The sequence below is a fragment of the Plutella xylostella genome, chromosome 15 (genome assembly GCF_932276165.1).
Source record: "Plutella xylostella chromosome 15, ilPluXylo3.1, whole genome shotgun sequence".
In the NCBI taxonomy this organism is placed as follows: domain Eukaryota; kingdom Metazoa; phylum Arthropoda; class Insecta; order Lepidoptera; family Plutellidae; genus Plutella; species Plutella xylostella.
In genome coordinates this window covers 1,898,433-1,921,033 of record NC_063995.1, presented here as the reverse complement: position 1 = coordinate 1,921,033, position 22,601 = coordinate 1,898,433, and the positions used below count along the sequence as shown (strand labels likewise).

The 22,601-nt window shown below is 36.3% G+C and overlaps 1 protein-coding gene across 1 annotated transcript in view; it reads right to left on the bottom strand.

Annotated features, from left to right (window-relative positions):
• LOC105380761 overlaps positions 1-22,601 on the bottom strand; it is a 103,137-nt gene that overhangs the window by 8,545 nt on the left and 71,991 nt on the right. Inside the window, exon 2 of the mRNA XM_048625777.1 lies at positions 11,225-11,274. Coding sequence (XP_048481734.1) covers positions 11,225-11,238 — 14 coding nt within the window. The 5' untranslated portion in view covers positions 11,239-11,274. The remainder of the gene's footprint in view (positions 1-11,224; positions 11,275-22,601) is intronic.

Below are 22,601 nucleotides of genomic sequence, written 5' to 3'. Positions count from 1 at the left end.
ATTTTAACTAATTTAATCCACGCACATTTCCGCCTTTCCGCTTCCATTGAACTACGTTATAACCACAGAAAATTATCTCGACTGTTTATTATGCTATTTGACAGGGCCTCTAGTACGGGTTTTGCAATTTACGTAAACGAAAAAAGTTTTGGTTTTCTTCTGTCACCTGCATACATTATCTGTCATAAGTTTCATGATAGTTTCCGCAAGAGGTGCCCACTTTGTATGCGATAAAACCGAAACTATTATAGTTTTCGACAATCTATCAAACCTGTACTAGACGTACTGATTTAAGGTAAGCGTCCACCTTTCGTCATCGATCCCAACGGACGTATCGCATTCAGTATTCTTTGTATAGAAATACACACAAGTGCGCCCACTTCATGCCGACGACGCCGTTACTCCATGAAAATTATAGCATACCTAGGTAAATCTATGCGTTCCTGAGAAATATACTCGTATAATATAAAAAATATAAACACTCACACGTTGTACTAATGTACTCCCTTGCGGGGTAGGCAGAGGTGCATTGCTGCACCCACTTTTCGCCAGTGTTTATGTTAGTCCCAATGTAATGGGAAATGTAAACAGACCGACGTAAAATCACAAAGTCATTTTAAGGGCATAGAGAAAATAACCATTTTTGTTTTCATGGTCGTTTCAGAAGCTACAATATGATATACGAATTGTGTTAAAACGATTCTTTGGTGAAAAAGGTGAACGGAAAACACGATAAGTAAATTGAATAAAAGGTCTCCTTTCAGATGAAACTGAATAGTAAAAACATTATAATATTTATGTAAACTGCTGTCTGACGGAGAAATGGTACTCGAATATTAGCATTTTAAAACAGACTTGGGGTTTAATATTTGATTGCTTCATGCATTATCAATATAAACAATATAAATACGGTTTCTGTCTTTATCGTATCTGTACGGGGGTCACTCTACCTACGGGTATGAAGTTTCGGATATGCTGCGCTAACCACGACTATCTCGTTGCATTTAACTACGATCTGGTTGTTTTTTTTTTCGGTTACAAGGCAGATCTCGTTCGTTGGTTTTTTCACAGCTACGAGTAGTAACCTCAAGAACTCGGGTGCGTCTCATAAGTCATGTACAAGTAACACAATGCGGCTAAGTCCAAAGTTTTGAAGGACTTTCAGTTTGGCATAACTCCAACAGAGTATAGTCGGTCTTTCCTCAAAGTATCTATTTTTTAGTTAAGAAGTAAGTACTGCTAGTATTGTATCAATGTGTAAAAGGATAAATTTCTGGAAATGATAATATTTTTGTAATCTATGTATATTTCTGTTATAATCGTATCATGACATAAAAGGCCACAATATTTTTTAAAAGTAGCTTTTATTCAATATTTTTTAACGTATCACCTCCGTTAGCGTAAATTATCATAACTATAACATATAGGTACCTACCTACCTACAGGCTTCTCGACGTTTTTAATGCCTTCTAAAACTTGCATGTATTCAGCAATGACTTTTTATTAATCTGTGGTTTAACTATGCAGCTAATTTATCTCTCTATTTAGTATTAAGGCGAAGTTACACTGTTCCCCGCCGTCTCTGAAGACTACTGGCCGTGACCCGCCATGAATAATACAGTGCAATTTGTACCACACAGCTTTTAGGATAGAGTTGCTTTTGGGAATCCGGTAATATTGCGCATTTGTAGCTACACAAAATTATTGCTAAAAGCCAATATTAGGAGCAAATGGCCCTTGGTAATTAGGTTGCAATGCAACTCTGCACTTCTGAGACCTGTATTATTAAATTAATAACTTTACCCCTTTTATCGAAATCTACCAAAAGTTGTCTGGAAGAAATCGCTTTAAGCGATAAGACAGCCATTTGTACATAGTTAGATTAGGGTTTGACTCTTAAGGTGGGTACTGACCAACGTTACTCTAATGTAACATTCCCAGCGAGCATGTCACGCAACGCTGGGTTCTAAAATCTCGCTGGTTTCCCCGTAACACTACGTACTGACTGCACGAATGCTCGCTGTGTAACATGTTACATTACATTACATCTCGAAACGTTGGTAATACCCAGATTAAGTGCCAATTTCTCCAGCCTAACCGACAGGGATTGATTTATAAATTAAGCGTCATCTCCATATAACATTCATGACAGATGCGTCAAAAGTCAACCACTACTCCTACTGGTTATGCTCTAACCGACTATGGAAAAACTGGCACTTAATCTTTCAAGCACATTTCAAATTCATGTCCCTGAAAGTTCAAAAAATCACTCTGACTGATACAACATCAGCATCGGTTGTGATTTCCCCACTGTGCCGTAAGAACAGTTCAGACAGTAACTACAAGTGTGCTTTGTTTATAACTCGACTCCATTATGAAAGATTTATTCGAAAAGTGAGAATGACTTCGTAAAGTGAATTTTGCTACAGAGACTTCTGTAGGAAAATAATAAATAGCTTTTGTTCTTGTCTCGTGTGACGTTTGCGAGTAGTATGAGAAGGACTTAGGTAGTGGTAGTACACCACACTACAATTATTGTGATTCTTTATGTCAGTGTACCTATTGATGTTGTTTTGTATTTGTGATGTGTATTTTTTTAGTAAATAAACGATGTGTCTATGTCTATGTCTAGTAGGTACTGAAAATATCCACGAACATGATTTAGATTTCAAAAATCTTATAAAGTTCCTAGTAAGTAGGTAAAACTAGTCCAGTCAAGGAATGTGGTGTAGAGTGCGTGAGCGTGGTTTGTAAAATCAAAAATATCATATTCCGATACAAAATTTTGTGACAAACTAAAATAATATAACATATGCATTGAAAATATTAACTCGAAACAGTCCAATACGAAATGCTCGACGATATATGACTATTTATATATTTTTTGCAATCTAAGACTTTGTTTTGCCCCCTAACTCTCCTTAATTCGGTGGTGATCAAAATATATGAGATTTCTCTTATTTGTATGCATGGAACATTTCCAACCCCTAATGAAAGCTATCAATCTCATGAAATTAAAAGCAAGTACACACCTAAGTAATTGTCTGGCACTTAACAAGAATAAATGAGGATTTCTCATCAACTGGAGAAGATGTGGTGATTTGTTATACTAATTCAGGTCTTTTTAAATAACAGAACGGATTCGTTCACTAGTTGCTATTAAAATTTGTAAGTCAACGCTTTTATTCTCAAAGTGTGTTCAATTTGTATAGTATGTTGAGATTTATCTTCTTTTAACCACGACACTATCCTGTTGTATAACCGTACCGATAGCATGAAAGCTCTCGTTCGTTCGTTCCTTCTTTTTTTAACATCCGACAGCAAAGGGGTATGAAAGTGTCTGTGTATTTGTGCGTCAGTGCAGATAGCTTACGGCTGAACCGATTTTCGATTATTTTTTTTTGGTCACGTTATTCTGTGTGTTCTTAGCCATATTTTATCAAGTCGACTTTGCCGTTCAAAGTTATGCGGTGATTTAGACCAACGTGATGACCTATGCAGCAATTAACTGACTGGAGCTGCTCAAATTAAACCAACACGAGTGCGCGGTGGCACTAGCACGGCTCAAAGAGTTCTCTCTAGTGAAAGAAAGACAAATGTGTACGATAGTTTTTATCACGGACACAATGTAATCAGACAGCTAGTGACATTGTTGTTTTGTGTTTCGTACCCTTTACTTACGTGTGACAAAACCTTGAATTGAAGGGTAGGTAAGTAATTAAGTATTCATCCTAACTAATATTATAAATGCGAAAGTAACTGTGTCTGTCTGTCTGTCTGTCTGTCTGTTACTCTTTCACGCAAAAACTACTGAACGGATTTGAATGAAATTTGGTATACATACGGTCTAGACCCTGGGAAAGAACATAGGCTACTTTTTATCCCGGAATTCCCACGGAAAAACTTTTTAAGGCGAAGCGAAGCGTGCGGGAACAGCTAGTGTCATATAAATAAAATAACTAACTCTGAGTTATACGCACCGAATAATATTCGTATCGTTAACATACACACACGAGCAATTCCAAAAAAAAAACCAGTGACAACGGGTCACTGGAACTTTTTTATTGCTCGTGAGTGAGTGACTAGCATAATGACCGCTGTCTGCAATATTGAAGTGCATTTAAAAGCGCATCATAATAAGTACAAATGGCGTTATAATATTTATTAAACACTAGCTGTGCCCGCGAGCTTCGCTTCACCTTAAAAAGTTTTCCCGTGGGAATTCCGGGATAAAAAGTAGCCTATGTTCTTTCTCAGGGTCTAGACCATATGTATACCAAATTTCATTCAAATCCGTTCAGTAGTTTTGGCGTGAAAGAGTAACAGACAGACAGACAGACAGACAGAAAGACAGACAGACACAGTTACATTCACATTTATAATATTACTCGTAGTTAGGATTTAACAACGCATCAGAATATAGCAAATTATTTATTTATTTTTCAAAAAATATGCGTCCGATTATTTTTACCTTTTTTTTTATTGCTTGCGATTGTATTGTGATGATGTTGCTAGGAATAGCATTCGAACCTAAACTGCATTGCTTCATAAGCCAGCCACGGCGGAGGCTGTGTGTCCCTATAAGGGGACTCACGAGACACGATATTGACCTCACAGATCTGCCCTCACCTTGCCAGCGCGAGGCGAATCCTGTTTAATGAAGGTCGCATTTCAGTGATATATCTTATTTTAAATTGAGGTAAATGTTTCTGTTTAGTATTAAATGTATTATTATACAGGGTGTGCCAAAAGTCAACGTCATGCCTTGAAGGGCTGATAGCCTTGCTCTGGAAGGATCAGAATTTCGATCAATGTAACTTTAGTAGTGTATGATCTATGATATTTTGATAAAGGGTAACTCAACATAAAATTTCACATTACAATATTGAATTTTGTATCGGTGGCACGCAAAAAATTCATCCAAGGTGTCGATATTAAGTTAATTTATCTCAAAAACAATAAATGACTGGTACTTTCTAACATTCATAGATACGGTAGGTACATACATGTATAACAGTAAATAATAAGCTCACCGATAATATAATTGGATACCTAAAACCAGGTTAAAACTATATTTATTATTCAGGTCAAGGTTAACACAGTGGACTGGTCCACTGCTTAAAATAAGTCACATATTTTGTACTGTGAGGGTCAGAGGGTTCCGACATTGCAATACTAGCCTGTCAACAGTCTGTGACTCAGGAGGTCATACTGAAGGGCCAATGATGTGATGATGATGTCCTCCACAACGTAAACAAACATACATAAACAAGCACTCACGACTGTAATCCCCCAAGGGGTAGTCAGAGGTGGCTCACAAGCGAGCCACCCACTTTTCGCAGCACATTTGTACTCACGTGATAGGTTGCGAACCATATCGCCGTTTTGGAATAAGTACAATACACTTAGGATACACATCTAGAATATAGGTGTGCAGGTTTCCTCACGATGGGCTAATAAATCAATACAATTAAGACGTGACAAAAGTTTTGCATCGCACACAAAAGCGAACGCGACGGAGAACTTTTGTCACGACTTAAATGCGCCCTGTGCTAGCTGAACAACTTTTGTCCTAAGACTTATGGAAATTCGAGAATTTTGCAACACGCTGTATAATATGTGAATGTTTCTGAACCATATCAGTGTCGTCGACAGGTCTGGCAGAAAGGTAGCGAGTACTGAACATTTCCTCTCCGATCCACAATTTGAATTTGATCCCCGCCCGCTTCGTATGTACCTACACAGATCTGATTCACAGTTCGGAGGGTTACTCCACCTTGACAATAACCTAGCTAAGGTTAAAAAACACCGGCATACAACAGAAAAAGTTGCATAAACTTTGAACGGCTCAGCCGATTTTGATTAAATATGGCTAAGAACTCATTGACATTAATTGAACCTTAAAACAAACAAAATCGGTTCAGTCGTTTTGAACCACAGATACACGACTTGTAACGACCCTATTTTTCCGTCAAAGGCTAAAAACGAACAAACGAGAGCTGTAATGTAATCGGTACGTTAAGTTCCAATTTCTCCACAGTCGGTTAGAGCATAACCAGGGAGTAGTGGTTGACTTTTGACACATCTGTCATGAATTTTATATGGAGATGACGTTTAATTTATATTTTTTATAAATGAATCCCAGTCGGTTAGATAACCGACTATGGCGAAATTTGCACTAAATACAGCGAGACAGTCGTGGTTAGCTTGACAGCGCTTCAAAATTCGTTTTTCGCAATCTAGAATGACCCCGCAGATGCGAGCTCACTTTAATGATATCCTGTTGGGTTGCAATACGGATATCTGAAACACATTTTGGTACACAGAAGTCACTGTACACCGTATACCTACATTAGATCTGTACGTCGACTTTAAGTCTGATGATAAACTTGGCAAACGGAAGTATTTCGTATTCTTGTATACCATGCATTAACTCTACTATACTATTATACTCTATCCATAGTCTGACAACGTTAACTGTGTAACTATCCAAAAGATGGGTTATTATTTAGAGTGAAACATACACTCACATCCCGTAGACAAAATTTAAGACACCCACAGGTACATTCACATACACATATAAATTCACCCTTCCTATTTGCAATAATATTTTATTCCTTTCAGAACGGGGCACCTATCCGTTTCCTATAACATCCTTTCCCAAAACACCAGTTCCTAAAACATTCGTTACCCAAATGATTCACACATATAAGTACTCATGTTTACAAACATACAATTTTGTTCAGCTGACTGCACCATGCACCTAGCCGATTAGTAGGTATAGCTAGTTTGGCCGAATTCGATCAAATATTTGATCGAATATTCACAGAGTAAGCGGCAATACCGTGAACTCGCCTGCATGAGCGTGTTCATCCTAACTTCCTAACTAATATTATAAATGCGAAAGTAACTGTGTCTGTCTGTCTGTCTGTCTGTCTGTTACTCTTTCACGCCAAAACTACTGAACGGATTTGAATGAAATTTGGTATACAGATAGTCTAGACCCTGGGAAAGAACATAGGCTACTTTTTATGCCGGAATTCCCACGGGTAAACTTTTTAAGGCGAAGCGAAGCTCGCGGGAACAGCTAGTTGCAAATACATTATTCCGGGAACAGGGGGCTCACTGTCTAAATCGAAACGAACGTACAAACGAACGTAAATTGTCAAGCAATCGGTACGCTAAATACTATTAAATTCCTTGTCAATAGTGCTAGAGTTTAAGTTACTTTTCTCTCTGATATACTTACCTATTTCTTATTTTTGTATTTTTTAAATGTATGTGTTTAGTTTATAATATGAGCCACTGAAATAAAGGTTTACTGACGACCGAATGGCGTAGTGGTTAGTGACCCTGACTACTGAGCCGAAGGTCCCGGGTTCGATTCCCGGCTGGGGCAGATATTTGTTTAAAGACAGATATTTGTACTCGGGTCTTGGGTGTTGATATTTATATTAAGTATCTATCTATCTATTTATTTCTGTAGATATATCAGCTGTCCGACACCCATAACACAGGTTCTGCCTAGCTTGGGGTCGGATAGCCGTGTGAGATGTCCCCACATATTTATTTATTTTATTATTATTATTAATACAGCGAGATAGAGTCGTGGTTAGTACTGCTGTTTTATTTTTTTCTTAGTTCGGTCAGACTATTCTCGTTCGTTCGTTCGTCGATGAAGAGCGACCCCGCCCCCGCCTCGCTAAATCAGCTATTTTGGATCATCTGTGTTATCAGGAATTCCAATACAATACAATCATTATAGAAATGTATTTACGTGTTACGTATAAATATAGGTGCTATATACGTAGGCGTTGTTGTAATCCGATATAAACCCAGTAGTAGATAGAAATTATACTTCGCTGAAATAAATTACTATTACTTGTTTGGGTTCAAATAAATAAAAAAGTGTAAGTTTGCTTTTACACTACAAAGTTGTGACACTTATGGACCAGTAGGTACTAAGTATAAAAAGAAAACTCTACAAAATATACAAAAAAAAACAAAACACGGCACGTTTTCAGATTTTTTAAACTCGAAAAGTTTCTGCTGAAACGGCAGTTATTTTCACTGTCCGTATTTCAGCGACCGCAGCCCATTCACATTAATCTTGTCCTTTGGAATTGTTTCACAAAATGTGATCGTGACTCTTATTTGAGTCGAGATAGAGATTAATTTTGCTCAGCGTAGTTGTGTCACGGGGGTTACGAATGACAGTGATTGTGAACGGGGGTGTACTCCACTGTAGTTTGTTCTGGGTAGGCAGTTTTAGAGTCAATATTTGGAGGATGTTCTATAATTTCGGGGTAAAAATCTGTACATCTGAACTACAGATCGGTAGGTACCTACGTATTTATAAGCACCAGATTTAAGCTTCAAACGAGTAGTCAATTTGTAGGTACAATGAAAAAGCTTTGAATAACATTTTGTTAAACGAGACAGCCAATAAGATGTTTAAAAGATACCAACACAACTCAAAAAGAGAACATTGAATAACGAATGTGTCAAGCACATTTTTATAACAAGATTTTCTTTTAGATTCACTTTATGGTAAGTAGTTATGGACTTTTCCCTTCGGCAATTACTGCATACACAAAGAGAATTCATATGAATACACAATATATTCAATAAATACATTTACGACATAATAAACCGATTAATTCTATCTCAACCATGACTATTCTTTCAGTACGCCGTACGTCCTATTATATTAAGTTTTAAGGGTAAAGTTAAATTCTAAAAAGTTTGCAACTTTACAAAAGCTCTATTGTATCGCGTGGATAAGGATAAATTATTCGGTTAACTTTTACAGGGTATAACCAACTTACCTTTAGTAGGGGCACAGCCCAGCTTTACTAATGAATACAAAACATATATCGGAAGGCTGTTGAGCTAACCAGAACTGTATGGGATTGGAATAGAGGTGTCTATGGCCTCACAGCCTCATGATGAATTCTATTCAGCAAAATAATGTGGTTTTCCAATTTGCAAGTCGAAAGGTTGGGCATGACCTAGGTAAAGTCAAAGTCAAATGCTACTGCGTACTGTTTATTAGCAGATCGAATGAATATACATGACATAGTCGATCAAATTCATACAAAAAAAATACAAAAGTAGGAATTGAGAAATATGATGATGATGATGAACTGTATATTATTTACCCCACGTGTACGCCTAGTGCAGGTTTGATAGTTTGTCGAAAACTATAAAAAAATATAACATACGTATTCTCACCCAAAAAGAGGCGCCTCTAGCGGAAACTATCATGAAACTTTTGACATATAATGTATGCAGATGACAGTACAAAACCTTCACTTGTTTCCTTTGAAAAATCCGTACTAGAGGCTGTGGTATTAATGTTTTACCGAAGTAACTTGTAAGCACGCATGTTACTAAGCATTACATACCATGTAAGCTGCTTACTTGGATCGAAACCAATCCCAAAAAGACACGGTAACTAATCCCGATTATGTACCTATGTAGACCAACAGGACGGTCACTTTACATAGTAAAAGGGAAAGTAAATAATACATTGTTAATTATATGTATAAAAGCCTTTATTAGGGGGGGGGGACTTATAAAAAATCAAAGTCAAATGTTTTATTCATCGTATGACTTTTATATATATATACCTACTATTATATAGATGTTTACCTATAAAAATTGTAGCCATATTAATAATTAAAAGCCCGCAATTTGTCCACTGCTGGACATAGGACTTTCTATAGAAGCGCCACAACACTCTGTCCTCGGCCTTCCACATGTCCTTCCACAACAACTGTCCACTACCGGCTCTCTGTCAAAGCCTTCAGCGAGCCGCTGGGCGTCCCACGCCAACAGTATTCAATAGTGTAGCAATTATAATCCCGACCCGATCACAAAGGGGCCTTCATCTATTCAACCCACCGTTTTTATCCGGATAATAAAGGTGTAATAGGTTATCAAAATCTCATCAGGCCGTTTAGCCAACGATGTTTTAACACGGACTAGATGGAGTGTCGGTGCAATAGAAACGTCTCGACAAATAACACCCCACTTCTACTATTGGTCGTTTATTTTGATTTAGTGCAGATTTTTCAATAGTCAGATAAAAGTTATCTGAGGAATAATTCTGATGCTGTCGCGTCTGAATGTTTGTATTATAAGTGACAGTCGCAATTTTATTCCTCAGATTACATTTATCTGACCATTGAAAAATCAGCCCTTTGTTGGGTTAGAAGATTTGTGACTTTATTCATTGGTAAGTACATACAATGGTTGTCATTGGGTTGAACTTGAAATGGTTTGATAATACAAAAAATGCGGATATTTTGTTGCTTTGTTAATGTATGTACCATCGTGTTCGTATATTGTTAGTCTAAGCGTTTAGCGCGTCATGGCGACACGACTAACCACCGATCACTTTGTAAGAGCAATGATATTCTGAAATTCGGCCGTCACGACTAGGATAAAGGCTAGATGAAAATGGAACATATTATGGATATAACTTAAAAAAGCAAAAGCAGTTCAGGAATGCAGTTACAATAGAATACGGTAGTTACAAACTCTATTATGTTTAAAAAGCTATTAGCGATTTATCTAATCAGCAATAAAATAATAGAAGAAATTCAAAGATCCCTTATCTCCATCATTTACATAAACTTCTACATTCTAGGTACTTGGTATCGGGAGGTAGGTTATAAAACTGTGAATTAAGACGGCGTGAATCGAGGCTTTTTTTGGAAAAACTCTTTCATACGGAAGTTTTTTTTTCAATTGACGGAGGTAGTTGAGCTCGCTTTTTAGTCCGCATTACAATACAATACAACTTTATTGAAAAAACACACAACATACATTAAATAACAAAAGGAGTAAGCACAATAGGCGGCGCTAAAAGCTATCTCTTCCAGGCAACCTTTGGGAATGACTTATTGACGACGACGCATAGTATTACGTCAGCATTTAAAATAAAAAACAATTACTGGGTTTCGTGAAAGCGTCAGTGGTGGCCGCGGACTAAAGCTAGAGACGGGTTAGCCCCGCTATGGTATGGTCCCGGTATGGCACCCTCTTAAAATACCTATCAAAAAGTCCCGCTATGGTACCCATCTTTTAGATCTACTTTACAACAGTACCAAAAACTGAAGGGTACCATAGCGGGACTTTTTGATAGGTATTTTAAGAGGGTGCCATACCGGGACCATACCATAGCGGGACTAACCCCTAGAGACAGATAGAAACTCACCTTTCCGAGTCCATGACTGCGCCCGCCTGCCTCGTCTGGGATTTCAGCAACTGAAAAAAGAAAAAGTTGTTATATTAATCGATTTACGTAATTTCTATTCGACATAAACATACTTCCTTCGGTGTCTATAGGTCTCATCATTATTATTATCATGTGATGATGATGATTGGTCCGACCGATTTCGGCCATGGCCATGTATTTGTTATCCCCTTTGTTAACTCTACAGTTTTCAGTGACGCCGGGTGTCGTTACATTCACAATTTCCAGCCACATATAATAATTTTCAACTTTATTTTTTGTTGCAAATAATTTGTTTTGTTACAAGTAATTTTAATATTTTGTTTTTGTTACACATAATTTTAATAATTTGTTTAGCTAATAATGTTAGTGTTCGTTATATTTTAAATATGTTTAAACTCCTACTTTAATATTATGTTGTTTTTAAGATAAGATTCTTTGATAATGACGTGTACGCCTATAAATGGTTTTCGCAACGAAATTTGTAACGAGGAATATGTTATCAGTGTGTGTTGTGTAAACTGCTGGTGTTCCATATTTGATAAATAAATAAATAAATAAATAAACTTTCAGAGTAATTTTACAGCGAATCCAAATACAGTCATATTCAGATATGGCTGTGTGATGAAACAATATAGCTACGGTATTGTGAACTGTTTGATTAAAATGGGTTGGCCTTTGTGGTTTTCTCTAAACTTTATATTTGGCGTGGATATTTCTACGACATTTATTACAGCACCAAATTGAAATATACATTCGCGAGCAGGTTCTATACAAAATGCCGACAATAAAATACCTCAATTTTTAAAAACATCAAATTTAAACGAAATTGTACAATATTTACGTTTTTATTTGGTAATATTCTGAATATATTGCAGACGGCGTCATTAAGCTAGAATAATTCCGTCCTGTACAGGTTTTGCAATTTTTGAAAACTATAAAAGTTTACGTTTTCTTCTGTCATCTGCATACGTTATATGTCAGTTGCATGATAGTTTCCGCTAGAGGAGCCACTTTGTATGCGAGAAAACGTAAACTTTTATAGTTTCCGACAATCTAACAAACCTGTACTAGACCCTCTGTTATTTCACTGGAACTTTTTCATTGCTTGCGAGTGTACAATATTTTAGCGTGAAAATACACTGCACAGTGGTTCCGTCTAAAGTTATTAATACACATTTGCTATTCCAGTATTCCCAACACAGATGTGTTGCAATATTAGCTCAGTGATATTGTCGGGCAGTTGGACAAATAATCGGCTCTATCGGACGCAGACGGACTGAGGCAGTATTAAGCTCTCGAAATCCGATTTGACGAGTATTGACGGCCGTCAATGTGATCCATTTCAATATGGCTTCCACTCGATCACCGAGTCAAAACTGATATTTGAATAATGTTATAAACTAGAATAGAATACTATTTATTTTGCACCATGATAGTATTTTTTAAATGGAACAACTTATAAATAAACCTCAAATTCAAGTTAACAACAAGGTTAAAATTGACTTTGAAACACACGAGTTTCAACTCTTTACGTCAGTGAAAAAGTTGAAATTCGTATATCACAACGTCAATTTGAATAAAAAAATAGTTTTATTTCAGACTTACCCCCTGTTTTACAATGTCTGGTTAGTCGCTACCTGTCGGATAAAATACATGCTGTCACTGTCTAAAAAATAATAACAGAGAGTGACAGCATGTATTTTATCCGTCAGGTAGCCACTAACCAGACATTGTGAAACAGACCCTTAATAAATTACACGTGTACACACAGGTTTTTTATAGAAGTCCATAGTAATGTTAGTAACATTGCAATATGGTTAGTAAACAGTAAATTGTACATACAGAAACAACCTATTGTAAAGGGTCAAAAAACTTCATGCCTATGGTTAGGCCAACTCCAGAATAGGTACTTTACACATAATACAAGGTATGGTAGCAAATGTTTAATTTCATCCTAAGATAATAATAATATTGATATTATATTATACTTTTAATCCTATTTCAGCGCGGTGCCCGTCGGCTATTGAATAATATTTAATGAACTTCCTGATCTTTTTAGGGTTGCCAGAGAGAAATATTGACTGTACAGTCATTTAATAATAATAAAAGATCTCTTCAACCTATTGAGATAACCACAATATTTAAAATAAAATATGAACCAGTAACCAAGTGTTTGAAATTTAAATTAAATATAAAAATATCAAGCTGTATGTCCTATTACTAAAAAAAAGTCCAGTAAGCAATGACTTTTTTTGAATTAAAATAATAATATTAATCTTTGTCATTTTGGCGTCTTTATAAAATTTAACTTTGACAGAGTTTTTTGGGTTAGTCCCGCTATGGTATGGTCCCGGTATGGCACCCTCTTAAAATACCTATCAAAAAGTCCCGCTATGGTACCCTTCAGTTTTTGGTACTGTTGTAAAGTAGATCTAAAAGATGGGTACCATAGCGGGACTTTTTGATAGGTATTTTAAGAGGGTGCCATACCGGGACCATACCATAGCGGGACTAACCCAGTTTTGGGTTTTTTATGTAATTTGATAAGTACACATTCGATTCAATCACATTAAATAAAATCTAATTTCTAAACGTCTTCCTACGTGATAAAATAAATAGGTATCTAAATACATATATAAGTTGTTAAAATTGCTTTCCGATTCCTCCTGGAAATTCGAATTAATTCCATTGATCAATAACCCGGCAGTGGCAACCCTTGCCATATTTACAATAATAGAATAATCTTCTGTCCGTAGCAACAGTAAGTATTCTTCCTTTCATAAAAAGCACCATCCGCTTTGTTGAGCAAAATGGCGATTAACTTAAAATAGCACCTGAATATTAGATCTATATTGTATTTTTGTTATCAAGGCGGAATCTTTTAACTTTTTTTACCGTTCCTCGGTAGGTACCTCCTCCTATATTAATCGTCGGAAAGCGAAAATTGGTTGGTTAGCTTTAGACTTTTTTCTTTTAAAAAAAAGAACAGTGTTATATATCTATAGATTATGTGGTATCTGATTATATGTTATTATCTTATTATTAGGTGGATCCATGCTTACGCCGCGAATTGAAAAAAAATCATAACTTCTTTATGGTTTTTCCATAAAGGTTTTCAAATTATCTTTTCGGTTAAGAATTAACTTTTTGTACTGCTATCGGAAGAAAGAGACCGTAAAGGTGATCATACGCAGGTACTATCGGGGACATCTATACTGTGTGCCCGATTACAAGACAAATACTTACTTACTCCGCTGGCTCAGTGACCCAAAGTGAGTCTTGGCCTCCGATACAAGAGATCGCCGCAAAATACACTACAATAAAAAATTAAAAAACCGACTTCAAAAAACCACTAAAATGTAAGAAATAATTTAAGGTTTACACAAATTCTACTCGTATGAGACAGTACAAATATACCTAAGCAGGAACTGTTCTTTTTTGATGTTGGTGCGGTGACAAAGTAATCTGAAGACATATGGCACCAACTTCAAAAAAGAACAGTTCCTGCTTAGGTATATTTGTACTGTCTCATACGAGTAGAATTTGTGTAAACCTTAAATTATTTCTTACATTTTAGTGGTTTTTTGAAGTCGGTTTTTTAATTTTTTTAATTATTATTTTATTTAATAGTTTTTAGTGTATTTGTAATAATTTTCAATCAAAAGTAAGGTGCAAATGATACCAAAAAGTCCTACTAATCAATACGAATCATTCAAGCCTAAACACGAAGTAGTTGCTATATACCGTTGAGGAGTTCCCCTGACTGCCTTCCGTTTCCATCATCAGATCAGCTCAAGGTCACCATCATATTTTTTTGTTATAAGAACTATATTTACGTTCTTAATTTCATTAGAATCGGTTAATATGTGCCCAAAATGGAAATTTATACCCTGTTTTTACCCCTTTACCCACCCTTGGGGGTGAGATAAAATTCTGAAAAAAAAATGGGACCACCTGGGAGCTCAACCCAATACAACAAAAAAAGAATTTTCAAAATCGGTTCATAAACGGCGGAGTAATCGGTGAACATACATAAAAAAAATATAAAAAAAAAAAAAAAAGATCCCGACGAATTGAGAACCTCCTCCTTTTTTTGAAGTCGGTTAAAAAGTTCTACCCACAAAATGCCGACACCAAAAAAGCAATTTTATATTTCATTTGAAATTTTGAAAGGCCAGCGTGGTGGACTAGGCCTAAACCCATCCTTCATTGGTAGGAGACCCGTGCCCCAGCAGCAGTGGGTCGTGATGATGATGATGATTTCGTGCGTCCGTGACGGCGTTATTAAGCTAGCCTTTTTCCTTTAGGAGTAATTTGGTGCTATGTATCTGGAACTTTTACATTGCGCCGCGCGCGCAACCGTGCGAGGGTGAGTGTTTGTGGAATAAAAATAAAGAAATTTATTGTGTAACTTACTTAACATTTTATAAATATTTAATTTATGTACTCGCATTAGGCTTACTGTATTTAAGTATATTGTAACTTTATTTTATTTAAAAAGTATAATAAGACACGCCGAGTAACCAAACAAGGAAAGCCCTGTACTATGGTACAAAACAAATACGGGTCTAAAGTAACGCCGCCGGCTGATTCACTGATAGTACAAAAAACGGCGTATTCACTTCAAAAGCACAAACTGTTTTAACCGCTATCCCGAGTAATGGCGGCAATTAAAAATAATGTCTGTATTTATAAATTTTGGCGGAATTAATTCGATACCGCTTTTAGTTTTTACCGATTTCTGAAGATGCTACTAACTGTATTCTATCTGCAGTAGTAGTAGATTGAGTGAGTTGAAAATGACATGAGTAGTACACGAGCGGTGCACGTTATTTACTTAATAAATTACCTACTACATAATACTAAATGAAGCATACTCACAAAAAGACCAAGGACACATTTCCTAAGAAATCCCCTAGTCTAGAATCTCGGAACAAAAGTAATTATCTTTTCTAGTTCACGTAATATCGTACAATCGTGGTTCGCACGAACTAAGTTCGTCCGTTCGTTCGTTCGTTCTTACGTGACTTCGTGAGTGGTCACGAGGGAGGATCCAATTAATTAATTTAACTTTGCGAACTAGAAGTCTCAGGACAAAAGTCCACTTACAAGACGAAAAAAGTTGTGGTTCACTTAATTAGGTACCTATTTTCACACATTACATATCTGATGCATACGTAAATTATTTACTTGCAGAGAATATGTATATGTATTTTGTATTATTCTAGACGACGATAACACTGTAAACAACGCAGATTTTTTATCAAACTCGCCGCTGCAACCTAAAAAAAACTAGCAAAAAACGCATTGGAATTGCTACAATACCAGCAAAACAATAGTTCCATTCCATTGTCTTTTCTCCCTTAGAAATAACTCCATCTAGCGGCTAGAATGGCGAAACATTTACGGTAGACCTAACCTAGCAGTAGTGGCTTAGATCGAAGTCGTACCGTAACTCTTCAGTGACCCTTTATGCCCTTTATTGGATGTTTAGTGGCAGTCGCGGTGGCCGTTACTCGCCCAAACCAGCAGGTTTCCTGAGCCTGGGTGGTGGTCTAAGAGTCGGGAATAAAGCGGAGTGGTCATAATAAATGAGCATTATTTTACCAAATACTTTAGACCACAAATCCAATGCCAAAATCTAAATAGGCAATGGCATCTATCTGAAATTGATGGGTTCATGCATAATATGAGTGCCACAATATAGGTACAATCATCAGGAAACTTATTGCTAAAAGTGAAGTCTTGAGTGCACGAATAAATAAAGTAGGTATAGGCTAGTCAGTAAACGAGCTTAATTTTATGAATGTGACATGAACAAATTCTTAACGTATACAGATTGTTTGTATTGATTGCTTGATTCATCTATCTTCCACCTATGAGTCTAAAGTTGCTCTGCAGCGCTGGGGTTGGTGGGACACATACATCTTTACCTGACTGTAAAATTGTACATACATTTTCTCCTGGCTTAGCCGCACTGGCGGTGCAGCGTGACCGACTGCGGGTCACGAGTTCGATACCCGCCCGCGATCTACCCAGCCAAGTCGCCGGAAGTGTCGGACAGACAGACAGCGTTGTCTATGCTCCGCGGTGTCGGGTAAAAGAGGTTTTGTGGTCGATGGTGATATGGATCAATTGTTCTGCTTTATAGTTCTTTGGCGTCAGCTGTCGCTACACGGGTTCGTTATGAACGTAGAATAAGGTCACTATATCGCGATTCGTTGTATAAATACAGCGCGGCGCTGTGAATGGTGGGACGCGCAGTGGTTTATGCTTTTGGACATATGGTTTTTTTAAGATTACCTACATAAAAAATATTTTTATACATATGTTACTTTGATACTCGTAATTTACGCTGGCATTGGAAGTGTCTCTCTGGGTGGCAGCTATAAAAAAATCGTCATCCCACAAAATATAAATATATTAACAAATTAATAATAATGACTCCACAGTCTTTTAAATAATCCGTCACGAACACCCAAACTATTGTAGGCGTGATTCATAACACATTAGAGACAAGTAGACAAGTGGTATTTAATTTTATCGAGTAATAGCCCACGTATATCCTATTGATGTTTTAAACCTGCCCACCCGGACTCAGTCGAGTAATTGTATACTTATTGTATTGAAACAGAATCACATAATGGAGAATATTAAAATTAATGGGTGTCGTGAACAAATGTGATGTGAGGGAGGTCGGCCATCGACAAACAAAGATACAATAATTATAATTGAAATTATATAGTTGTTTCTATGTGCCAATATGCGTGAGTTAGTTTGTCCCTGTGTAAACTAATTAGGAATTCAATTCTTCAAAGTAAGATATTTTTCGCGATCGTTAGGAGAGGCCTATGTCCAACAGTGGACTATGGAAGGCTGAGAGAGAGAGACAGAGAGAAGATATTTTTAAAATCATTTCAAAATGTAATAAAAGTATAATCTAAACCTTATGCGAACACAAAAATCAACACAGCTTACCAAAAAAGCATAGTTGCATTGGATGTGTTTTAAGAACGAGAATAAGCCCGAGGAGTCTACAACAACATACACATTTAGCAAGCAAATTAACACACATAATTAGGTACAAACATAGCAAACTAAACACGAGGGTTACTCTATACTGCCGAAAAACGAAGCTTGGAGCGCTGCTGCGCGAGCCACGACTCTATGTCATTGTGTTAAACGTGCCAATTGCACGACAGCTCTCGTTCGTTCGTTTTTCGTCAGTATAGTATAGAGTGACCCCAGGCACGCCTGCCTGCTGAAAAGTTGTCATAGTAAATAGAGACACTAACGATGTGTGCACAGTATTAATTTCTTTGAGCTCGGTGTATGAGGACCGGCGATGCATGTGATTCATAATTTATATAATGCTTTGTTTTAGGTACTTTTATACATATATTAACAGGGTATCCGACGTCCAGCTGCACAATTCGTTATTCTAAACAATTTTTGATCTACGACTTTTGGATATTCGTGAAAAAAATTTATTCCCCAAAGTAAAAACTTAGGTACCTAAGTACTTAGTTCGTATTTCACAGGTCGTTTTTACGCAAATTAAAAATCCGATTCTAGGTGGAAAGCTAAGCCGGAGGCACAGGAGCGACAAAGGTAAAGTAAATTAAGTAATTTGAAGATTTCATGTACTTAACCTACAATGCCCGTGTATTTTTCTATCCTGTACTATGTTTGAGGCTTCGACCGTGAGGTTCCTTGAAAATACATTCATAATTCATATTCTGAAACTAACATAATTATTACACTCTACTGCAAATTCATCAAATACATTGAAGGGAACTGAAATAATACAATACTGTGGATCGAGTCTCACATTGCAAATCTGTTTGATATAGGTAAATGCCGTGTATTTCAAACATATATGTATGTGACTTTCAGGTTAAACAAGCTATACAGGGTGTTAACTAGAATGCGTTTGAGCGGGAAATGGGGGTTAGTATTAGTCTAACCAAGCACGTTTCTAAGAAAAAAAACATCAGAATCTCGAATATTTATGTTTAAAGTCTAAAGTAAAGTGGAAAGTTTTACCTTAATCAAAAACATGGTCACCCTACACAAACACATAACCAATCACAGGGGTATAATCGTGACAGTTCTGACATTGCGAAAAAGAGACGCTTAGCTACATTAAGCGTAAGAAAGAAACGTTAGGCTGTAAATATTTTTTGTCCTTTTTGCTGTGGCGCCTGTTTACGTCAGTTCTCTGTGCCAAACAATGAAACAAATGAAAAATGTGTGCCAAACAAAGGCTGACAGTTACAACAAAATTTTCTAAATGCTATTTATTTTTGATTTGCTAGTGATTTGTGGGTGTTTATTAAGTTTATTAGACTATTATCATCACTTAACGAGTGTGTGACATGGGTGGGTGGATTTTGTTCGGTTGTATAAAGCATATTGAACGAAAACACGATGGAATGATGGATGAGATATATTTTCACATGTAAGTAGATACTATCAAGTTTAACAAGCTTACATTCATCATAGTACTATCTATTGGCTCGATTTTAATATAAAACGATACTAATTTTAATACTGTAAGGTCTTTTAGTATCAGTTTTAAGTAAAAATTACGAGGTACCATATCATAACAAATCACATGGTGTTGCAAGTTATTGAAAATTTATTTTACCCACAAATATTATAGTATGCAAAGAAAATACTAGAAATTGTAACGGACTCGGGTTGGGTTTACAAATGGGGCGCACGAATTCGGTTTTTGTGAAGATTGTATTTTGTAGAAGTCATTCTCCTCTTTCAAATGAGGTGCCTCTCATTGTGAGGAAACGTTCGTTTCTTTTTTTTTCTTTAATGTGTGATTTCTTCTGTATAATATAAAGTTTATTGTATTGATACGAAATACGTGTTTCCTTTAAAAAAAACCCCATCACATATTTGGCCCACGATTATAATGCTCATGCTCATCCATTTATCTCTTTCATAGGTTTCCGACAGAAAAAAAAATATCAAAAAAATGGATAGACATTACCGGTCGCACAAATTGGGAACCAAGGAAACATAGAAAAATTTTGAAGAGGATTGTTTCGATTGGACGAAGACAATGAATTATACAATCCACTCAGTTTGTGTATATTAAATAATTATATTGAAATCAAATAAGTATGAGTAAAGTTTTTTTTCTTATATCGTCGGTTGACAGGAAAAACCCACCAAGGCCGGTTTTTCAATATTCAGACAAATGTTATCTGGGTAATACAAACATTGAGAAACATTGAGACGCAACAGCATCAAAATTATATCCCAGCAAAACTTTTGTCTGGCCATTGAAAAACCAGCCCTTAGTGTCCTCCTCCTATCAACCGACGATATACTCAAGTTTTGTTTTTGTTATTATGATAAGTTAAATTTCCCCATATTTAGGTTTTATTTTTTTGTCGGCAACATCTATGGTTTGAGTGAGAAAGAGAATAGTGCACACGGCGATTGCGAATCTATTTGTAGTTGATCTGAGTAACCAATGAGACATTCGATTGCAAAAGAACACACACTGTAAATTTGTTATCAACTTCACTTTTCATAATTTATTTGATGTAACTATGATTGTAATTAATTACACAGTAGGTAATAACAATGATTAAATAGATTTGAAATTATTCATGGTGATTAATGACATACTAATCAACAATTAAACAGCTGATGTGCATAAAGTTTCATAGATCGTACAGAATACAATTTATGACTTTCTAGGAGCTCAGAACAATAATTAAACCTTTTTACTCAGAATAACGTTTTATTTTTCTTTTATTACCTAAAGATGCGTACAGACCGGCCCAACGAACGTCCAACGAACGCCCACCGATGGACATTTATCACATAATACAGGGGCAGATGGAGCAACGAAGGTCAACAAAACCCGTTCGTTGGCGTTCGTTTGGCCGGTCTGTATGCAGCTAAAGATAAAAGCCCACAATGCATAACAGGATGATAACAGGGTCTACTTCAATGACGAATTGGTTTACTTACACTCGCTCATCTCGATTTGTGTTGTGTACTTGCGATTGAGACGTCTTTGATGACGAATAGTACGGAAATCCTCATAATAAGTATGGCCTCACTTTAAATACCAGTAGAATAATAACAATCTCGCGTATCATAACCATCGAGTATTTATGATAGTCATTACCTTCTCTGTGGATCTAGTCTGTCAGTCAGTCATTGTTGTTTACTTGTTTACAATCATTTTTTACAATTATTACCTAAAAGGGAAAAGGTACCTACAATTCTATCTTTTGATTAACAAGCCTTGTTCCTCATTTCGTTTTATGTTGTGCTGTGCTGTGAATACGTGTGACCTATGTTATGAAGCATAAAATGAAAATGTTCTGTATTCATAAAAGATAATTGTGTATCAATAAAGTGATACTTATGGAGTAAAATGAAATGTCTACAATGGATTGGGTACTTTGAGTACCCAAAATCTCGGTAGGTACCTTGACGATGTGGCTCCACGAGTGTGGTGCAGATGCACGCATACTTTTTTATTGACCTTGGCTTTGAATTGTTTGGCCTTGATCTTGGCTTTCAAGTTCATGGTCATTCTGTCAAACGTACCTAAACCTGAATAGGGTGACTATGAAATTTTAAAATGTACTAAATAAAACTGTTTTATGTTGGTCAGCATAAAGCAAATAAAATACGTTTTTTAATGTCTTATCGTGTTCAGTATCATCAGCTGTATCTACCATTTCCCGCTCCAACGCAATTAAGTTAACACCCTGTATAATTATAATACATTTTTATTGATTTGCGCAAAATCAACCGACCATTAATTAATCATGTAAATGTGACCAAAACAAAGCAAACGTTTGAAGAATGAACGGAATACTAAGGCCCTGTTCCACAATGTCTGGTTAGTGGCTACTTGTGAGATAAAATACAAGCTGTCACTGTCAAAAATATAATAACAGAGAGTGACAGCTTGTATTTTATCTCACAAGTAGCCACTAACCACACATTGTGGAACAGGGCCTTAATGTTGTATTAATTGTGTGTGACAGTTTTTATCACAAAGATAAAAATCATACGATATAAGAAAACGTTTTCCCCTTAAAAATATGATGTGGCAGACACCTCGCCACACAAGCAACAGACAGAAATGAGCATTTGTGTATTTTTACTTTTTGTAAAATCGATTTTGAAGAGAAGTTATGATTTTTTAAATGTTGACAACGCAAGACAGGCGCAATACATTGACTTTCAAGAGTAGGGGGGATTCCTGAGAGACTTCAGGGAAACAATTAACGATTCAGCTTTTGAATTCCGTAGAAATAAAGTTGTTAAGTTGATAAGTTGAACAGCGGTGCTTTTGCCACACTAA